We start from the raw sequence: 8,232 nt of genomic DNA, 5'->3' as shown, positions 1-8,232 counted from the left end.
TGCGATTTCCTCGTCTTCGACACTGAATGACGAACGAAGTTCATGCATTGTTCGTGACGAAGGTTGCGCTGTCGAAGGAAAGCTTGGGCTAAGGCTTTCGGTTTAACTTATTGTCGATGCGATGAAATCGTTTTGTACAAACATCAGTCATTATTAATACAGGAGTTTACTTTCAATTGCACGCTGCATCACCACCACCCAGTTGACCTGGAAGGAACTTGTACAGGTATGACCAGAGGTCATGTCATCTACATGGGGCAAATCTTCAAGAAACGGCTTTGTGTGCGGACAAATTGGTAAAATGGATTGAACATCTTTCGCCACGACGACAACATGTATTAATATATGCCCGACGTTATACATGTAGTTTTTGTAGTGGCACACAGGCGTGGAGTGTCCTACCAGCCGAAATCCAGATCGTGGACAAGCGAGGTCAAGCGGAAAGCTTAGATGAACGCACAGCTGAAAAAGTGACCACATCGGCTGCTGGCGCTCGTCCTGCCGTCTATACTAGTCGAACACAAAATAAATTGATTCGACCTGGGTCTGAAGGCCTTGCCTGTGACGCTCTTGATGCACACTGCACAGAACAAACGCTTCCTGACTCGCCCGGACTTGCTCAGCTCGAAGATGTAGTGCCGTTCGGAGCAGTGCTTGCACACACTCTGTTCAACATCCACCAAAAGCCCGAAGTTATGTGAGCCTATGCATCACAACGAGGTTGTTCGCAGCAGACGCACCTGGTGGCACCCAGCGCAAAGCGGATGCGAGCCGAGCTTTGGTTTGCGACGAGAGCAGACGTGACAATTCGTGCTGCACACGAAAAACAGGACGAGGATCAAAGGTTAGCTTTGCGTTGGGACACCTAGACCGCGTTGCAATGACACGCAGCCATCGGTCGGTTGGTCGGTCGTTAGTGTACATGCTGTACCTGGAGGGCATCCACTCGTGGCTGTCGGCTTCGTCCATCAGCGCGCTGAATTTCTTCGCGAGGCCACCGCGAGGACTGCGGACGACGTTGAGCCAGGTGTTGGCCACGCCGAGTTGGATGGCCTTCTCGGGCGCTGAGCCGAACTTGAGGATGGAACCCCACAGGAAAATCTCCGTCTTGTTGGTGCGCTTGTGTCTTCTGTACAGGTAGCACGACGCAGTGTGCTGGCGTAGCATCCCCGGCGTGCTTTCTGATGGCCATTCCGGTCGTTTGATGGACTGCAACGTGTGATACGCGAGCTTATGACCAGAGGCATCCGTCGTGGTCCCCATGCGTTCGTAGGTGAGTCCGCCTCGATGGTGTTGCAACCCCCACGCGCGTTTCTCCGTGAACCACTTGATGCCTGCGAAGCGGAACGGATCTTCCGGTGTCGGGTCTTCATACACGTTGAGCACGGAGCCGGTCTTGAGGTCGTAGCCCAGCAATACCTTATTTGTGCGCAGTTCGTGGGTTGTATCACAGTAGAGTCCACCCATGATGTCTTCGAGTCGACCGTCAATGAAGCCCGTGCCTAGCATGGCGACGATTGACTCGTTCGTCGACCCGGGCACGCTGCTGAAGATGCTGACCTCCTTACGCCGTTTTACGAGTGTCCAGCGCCGCGGATCGATGTACTTGGTGTTGAACTTCGAGCGCTCCTCCATCGTTTCCTGTAGAAGGGTGTTGGCGGCTTGGTCGTACAGCGCGCGATCCTCTGGTGAGAGTTTGATCCGCGGACACTGGTCGGGGCCGAACATTGCTGCGATCAAGAACTTCTTTTGCGCAAGACAGCGAGTTGTGTTGTGAGCGCTGTGAGCCAAGCGTGGGACGGTCCGAATGGCGGAAACCTTAGTCCAGCATGACGTCGGCATCAAGATCGGCCAGCCCATGCGCTTGAAGTGTTGATGCCATGTTAGCACCAGAGACAGTCGAGTGTATGAGGCACCCGGCTCTGAAATCCGACGCAGGCAATCGTGACGACGAACATAAGTTGATCGGGATCCAGCGGTCTCTACGTACCGCCGGTAAGCAAACGATTGACTCGCAGCAAGTGTACTGCTGGCTGGCTGCTACAAAAGTAACGCATGATTTCCTTGGTGCTGCTACTGTTTTCCTGGCTGTAGTCATCCCAACATGACGCAGCGTCCTCAGTGTATCCGTGGAGGTGACACATGGTAGAATAAAATATCGTCTAGCAAATGAATGAATGAATGAATGAATGGGGGCTCCACTTTAAACACCACGCCACTCCAGTGCCTGGGTCCCTCTCAACGACACTCCAGTCCCTACGCACAGTTCGCAATACTGTCGCAATCGCACAGACCGCCTCGTCGCCTCGCAACTGCAGCAAGTCCCTACGCACAGTTCACGTCTCGCAAGTCCCTATGGAATAGGGCATTCGCGACTGTGATCCGAAGTGAGGCGGGAACTTATTCCGTTCCTACAGTACCACCAATTCACTCGAAGTTGGGCAGCTTTTTGTGGAGGTCCCGGCTAGCGGCAGACAATTTTTTAAATAAAAAGTTATCAAAAACACGACGAAAGCAAAAATTTCGTTACAGTCGATTGTAAAGAACGCTAACTATCGGAATGGTTAGCTGTGACTTCCTGCAGTCTTAAATTTTTGCGTGTATTGCGCTCTCCGATTGATTTTTTTCCGTTTGTTTTTTGTCTTTGGCAGGAGTTTGCTATCTCGAGCACGCATCGATGCTTTTAAGCGCCATGATATCCCTGAGGCCTCGATCGCAAGAGGCAGGGTCGAGACGAAACTGACACGCAGGCGGAGAACAGATCTCAAGTCCTCGAAAATGCATGGACGGTCTCACGATCTAAGAACGCAACGGCGGTGGCGGTGATCGCGCAGAACACGTATGAAATCAGACATGGAATATTCCGATGCACGATGGGGATACAGTCGAAGCCGCACCACCACTGACCTGGGCTCATTGCTTTCAAACGCTAGGATGCAGTCGCTCTATCGGATGAGTGCGGGTGGATACCAGACCGGTGTTTTTGTTTAGAATCAATTGAGCAAATCGATTGGTTGCATACGACACGATTCCGAACGAGTTCGCTTTTAATTACACAACGGCAGCCACCGCCACACGCTTGCTTGACTAGAGATTGAACATGCTTTTCGCGCACGACAATCGAGTGCTTATATTGAATCCGATGCACTCGATTTGGTACTGGAGCGGCACGCACGCGCCTTCGAAAGCAAGTATCCTACCAATCGAGGTCCAGCTCGTCGGGGGCCTCGTCATCGGATGGAGACACACGTGGGCGGAACGGATCCAGAGGGCGCTTGAAGCTGAACGTGCGACTGAGGAAGCTGTCGCTCCGACTGCTTCGACCGCTGCTGCTCATGCTGACTGTTGAGCACTCGCTCGTGTCGTAGCCAGAAAGGGACGAGCTCGTCCTGGGCCCGAGGTGCGCCCTGCCAGTGACGTTCTTGACGCACGTGGCGCAGAACAGCTCCTTCTTGGTTCGCCCGGACTTGGTCAGCTCGAAGACGAAGTGCTGCTCAGAGCAGTCCTTGCACACGCTCTGTCCAAGGTCCACCACAGGTTGGTCAACCATCAATGTCAGTCTTCGATTGCAACGCACGACCGACCACCACAACGGTTTTGTTTGCAGCAGCTACAAGCGGCGTACGCACCTGGTGACACCCAGCGCAGAGCGGATGCGAGCCGAGCTTTGGTTTGCGGCGGGAGCAGACGTGACAATTCGTGCTGCACACGAAAAACAGGACGAGGATCAAAGGTTAGCTTTGCGTTGGGACACCAAGACCGCGTTGCAATGACACGCAGCCATCGGTCGGTACGGTCGTTAGAGTACATGCTGTACCTGGAGGGCATCCACTCGTGGCTGTCGGCTTCGTCCATCAGTGCGCTGAATTTCTTCGCGAGGCCTCCGCGAGGGCTGCGGACGACGTTGAGCCAGGTGCTGGCCACGCCGAGTTGGATGGCCTTCTCGGGCGCTGAGCCGAATTTGAGGATGGAACCCCACAGGAAAATCTCCGTCTTGTTGGTGCGCTTGTGTCGTCTGTACAGATAGCACGACGCAGTGTGCTGGCGTAGCTTCCCCGGCGTGCTTTCTGATGGCCATTCCGGTCGTTTGATGGACTGCAACGTGTGATACGTGAGCTCGTGGCCACGAGCATCCGTCGTGGTCCCCATCCGCTCATAGGTTAGTGCGTCTCGGTCGTGTAGCAACCCCCACGCGCACCGTCCTGCGAACCACTTGATGCCTGCGAAGCGAAACGGGTCTTCGGACGTGCGTCGCTCGTGGGCGTTGAGCACGGAACCGTCCTTGAGGTCGTATCCCAGCAACACTTTAGCCGTGCGGAGCTCTTGCGTCGTATCGCAATAAAGTCCGCCCATGACGTCCTCGACCCGGCCGTCAATGAGGCCCGTGCCCACCATGACGATGATTGAGTCGTTCGTCGACCCGGGCACGCTGCTGAAGACACTGACCTCTTTGCGGCGCTTGACGAACGCCCAATGCTGCGGGTCGATGTTCTTGGCGTTGAACTTGGCGCGCTCCGCCACCGTGTCGTGCAGGAACTTCCTGGCCGCGTGGTCGTACAGCGCGCGGTCCTCGGGCGAGAGTTTGATCTGCGGACACCGGTCGGGGCCGAACATGACCGCTTCTTTCGCGCGCGGCAGCGAATTGCGGAGTGAGCGCTGCGTGGGACGGCCGCGACGCCGAACATCTTAGTCTGGACTGTCTACCGGCGACATCGGCGCTGAGTGTGACCGCCTCACGCGCGCGAATGCTTGCGGTCGGCTTGCAGCCAGCTCAGCCCCGGAGACAGTCGACCCACGCTGAACCAACAGCTCCTGGCTCTGCAATCCGACGAGGCCAACGTGACGGGCGAGTATCCATCATTCGCCACTCACCATCGATGTCGAGTACTCGTTCGATGTTGACTCACTCGCTGCAATGGCTGGCTGCGGCAGCTTTGCTAGCTAACTTAAACAGCAACACGACGTCGAGTCTACTAGCTACCCGCGCTACAAGCAGCCCCGTGTTCGAAGCTCCGTGTTCGAAGTTCGAACACGGGTCTGAGTCTTCCAGTGCGCCAAGCGCGTTGTGGTTGATACCGTGGCATCACCCCACGAAGTCTCCGCTGGAGACACTTGCTCTCCAGTGCAAAAGCGGCCATCCTTCGCAGCACACCTTGAAACATGTACATACCTCCGCCGCGTCCCCGCACAGTTCGAGGCGCGCAATTTCCCTGGCACGGCGCGTGCGCCGAGTTCCCTACGCACAGTTCATCATCTGCTGTGCAGAAAGTGTATCAACGCTGCTGCTCTCAAGTTGAAGCGCGTCTCGCTTCACGTCCTCGTACACAGCCCGTGCATTGAGAGCTCGCTGAACAGCAGCCCCACGTCCAGGGTTTTACAGTGGGCAGTACAATACAGTACTACAGCAGCAGTACTATTACTACTGTAAATAGTATTTTGCGCATTTTCATACCATCTGCTACGATAGTACTTAGAGTACTGTGTTGTACTTAAGTACTATCGAGAATCACGGGGACTGGAAGTATGGCAGCCGTGCCCGCCACACAGGCTGTGGTATACGTATGTGATCATTGTTCTTCGCAACCGCCAAACAGCCAGCCGAGCTCTCATCAGTAGTTCAGTAGTACTATAATACTACTACTGTAGTAGTCTATCATTCACGAGTTGATCTACTAAGTACTATAGTAGTTGTTTATAAAGTTATACGTGGGACCTACTTATAGTTATATGGAAAAATTCCCAGTGTACTAAGGGGCAGGTCGCACCTCTTCTCTTTTTGGCTCTTTTATTGCTAATAAAGTGGAGATCGGTCGCAGCACATTTTCGCTTTTCCCTTGAGAAATTCACATGAGAGTCAGTGTAACTTTTGCTCACAGTTAAGCATGGCCAGCCGCGCAGAAGAAGCCTACGAGTGCAGCGTATATGTCGTCAGAACCGGCCCATGGAGAAGACTTGTTGGGACCAAATCATATCCCAGTCGGTTCGCGGCACGGTATACTGGTGTTGCGGAAGCTCGGGCCACGTACGTTTGTCGGAGACGACGGCGCCAAGCACACACATCGAGGCCGCTGCGCATGCCAGAGTCGTGTCGTCTGGATTCATGACGGGGGAGATCACAAATGTTACGATAGATATGTCAATCCGTGTCTATAACAGAAAAAGAGACCAAAAGCCCTCAACTACCTCTTGTTGGGAGTGTACATGCAAAAAGATGTGAGGAGTCGTTTGATTGGCGGATTCTCTTTCCGCGACCTCTTTTTTTGACTGCGAGCTGTCCAAACGATGAAGCTCTTCGTGTTCGGTCTCGGCTACTCCGCGTCCCGCGCTGCCCGTGCATTCCACGCTGCCGGCTACTCCGTGTCGGGCACGGTTCGCTCCGCAGACGCAGCCGCGCAACTATGTCAATCGGATCCCGAGATATTCCGGTTCGAGGCATCGGAGACCGTCCCGCAGAACATCTTCCTCTTCGATGGGGAGCAGTGGGGCGCCACCAACTCGCAGTCGCTGGAGGACGCGCTGAACGGCGTCACCCACGTGCTGGTGTCGGTGCCCACGGGCCGAGTCGATGGCCAAGAGGACCCCGTGCTGGCCGCACTGGGGGACCGGCTCATCCGCGCCACGAAGGACTCGGTGCAGTGGCTCGGCTACCTGTCGACCATCGGAGTGTACGGTGAGACCAACGGGGTGGCCGTGGACGAGTCGGCCCCGGTCGGCTCGGCCGTCAAGAGGTCCCAGATGAGGATCAAGGCCGAGAGACTGTGGCTGGATTCGGGGCTGCCGGCCCACGTGTTCCGCATCGCCGGAATCTACGGCCCCGGACGAGGCACCATCACCAAGGTGCGCAGCGGCACGGCGTCGCGGATCCACATCCCGGGGCGGGTGTTCAACCGCATCCACGTTGACGACATTGTCGGCATTTTGTTGGCGTCCGCGGCGCGGCCGAACCCTGGAGGGGTTTACAACATGTGCGACGATGAACCGGCCCCGGCCGACCAAGTCACGGCCTACGCGTGCGAACTGCTGGGCGTGCCCGTGCCGCCCAGCCAGTCGTGGGAAGAGGCCGAGAAGAACATGAGCGCCATGGCCAAGAGCTTCTACGCCGAGAGCAAGATTTGCCTCAATCGACGGATCAAGGAAGAGCTCGGAGTGCAGCTCATCTACCCGACGTACCGGGAAGGACTGCTCGCGCAGGTGCTGGAGGAGGACAAGCTGGCGTCCGGAGAGAACGGCGATGGAGTTCACACCCCGCCGGCTCCGACTGCAGCGAGGAAGACTCTGCAGCGTCTCGTGGTGCTGGTGAACATCGGCTCGCTGCGTGCCGAGCCGTATCTGGACCTGCGTCAGATCAGCTTCCGGTTGAGTCGGGCGCTGGGCCAGCCCGTGGTGCCCTGTAGCTTCCGCTTCTCGAACCGCGTGGACCCTCAGGAACTGAACGGACTGGAAGCCAAGACTTTCGAGGCCGTGTTGACGGACCATCTTGTTGCTCGTGGTGACCAGCCGAGTGAGGTTGTGGTGCTGCCGCTGTTCTTCGGCAAGAGCTCGACGCTCACGGAGTTCTTGCCCAAGGTGATCAACAAGGTGTGGGATGCAGCGACGCCGGCGCTCTCGGCCCCGCTTACTGTTCGTGTTGGTGGGTGTCTTGTGGACCAAGAGAACGCGAACGACACGCGCGTCGCTCAGATCCTCCTGGAACGCATTCACGCCGTTGTTGACTTCGAGACGGTGAACGAGGACGTCACGGTTCTTGTCGTGGACCACGGCACGCCGAACCGAGATGTCCACGAATCCCGCGAGTTCGTCGCCCAAGAACTGCGCGGTCTTTTGAAGACCCATCAGCACGTTAAGCTGGTGGACACGGCTTGCATGGAGCGCCGCGAAGGTGCCGAGTACGACTTCAATGACCCGCTGCTGGCTGTGGCTCTCGACCACTACACTGTGGAGCAGGGGATCGTTGTCGTTGCCAAGATGTTCTTGTCTAATGGACGTCACGCTGGCGAGAAGGGCGACATCGAAGAGATCGTGGAGGACGTCAGTGGGAGGCACCCCGGTGTGGACGTCCGCGTCACGGACGCGCTGGGAACGCACGAGCTGCTGTCTCAAATTTTGCACGACCGCTACCGTGCAGCTCTGTCCAAGGATGCTCCGGATTACACGATGGCTACGGACAAGTAGGCAAGACATCTTTACTTTGTCCACGATGAATGATGCTTGTGCTACATCCCCTAGTTTCTA

General features: G+C 56.2%; 3 protein-coding genes across 3 annotated transcripts; 1 reads left to right on the top strand and 2 right to left on the bottom strand.

The window, feature by feature from the left end:
• Positions 1-446: 446 nt before the first annotated feature.
• On the bottom strand, positions 447-1,728 carry IUM83_10950 (Short/branched chain specific acyl-CoA dehydrogenase; the record flags this gene model as incomplete). The annotated part of the gene is made up of 3 exons (XM_067935482.1): positions 447-665; positions 741-813; positions 932-1,728. 3 exons carry the CDS (start codon positions 1,726-1,728, stop codon positions 447-449), a joined length of 1,089 nt encoding a protein of 362 aa, XP_067780684.1.
• A 1,468-nt stretch (positions 1,729-3,196) lies between these two features.
• Positions 3,197-4,614, bottom strand: IUM83_10949 (Short/branched chain specific acyl-CoA dehydrogenase; the record flags this gene model as incomplete). The annotated part of the gene is made up of 3 exons (XM_067935481.1): positions 3,197-3,517; positions 3,630-3,702; positions 3,818-4,614. 3 exons carry the CDS (start codon positions 4,612-4,614, stop codon positions 3,197-3,199), a joined length of 1,191 nt encoding a protein of 396 aa, XP_067780573.1.
• Positions 4,615-6,282: 1,668 nt separating this feature from the next.
• On the top strand, positions 6,283-8,172 carry IUM83_10948 (NAD-dependent epimerase/dehydratase; the record flags this gene model as incomplete). Its single annotated transcript, XM_067935480.1, has 1 exon — positions 6,283-8,172. The coding sequence occupies one exon, from the start codon at positions 6,283-6,285 to the stop codon at positions 8,170-8,172; it is 1,890 nt and encodes a 629-aa protein (XP_067780606.1).
• Between the last annotated feature and the right edge of the window lie 60 nt (positions 8,173-8,232).

The sequence above is a fragment of the Phytophthora cinnamomi genome (assembly GCF_018691715.1).
Source record: "Phytophthora cinnamomi strain GKB4 chromosome Unknown Contig126, whole genome shotgun sequence".
Classification (NCBI taxonomy): domain Eukaryota; phylum Oomycota; class Peronosporomycetes; order Peronosporales; family Peronosporaceae; genus Phytophthora; species Phytophthora cinnamomi.
Note: the sequence above shows the minus strand (reverse complement) of the source record. Positions and strands in the feature narration are given on the sequence as shown.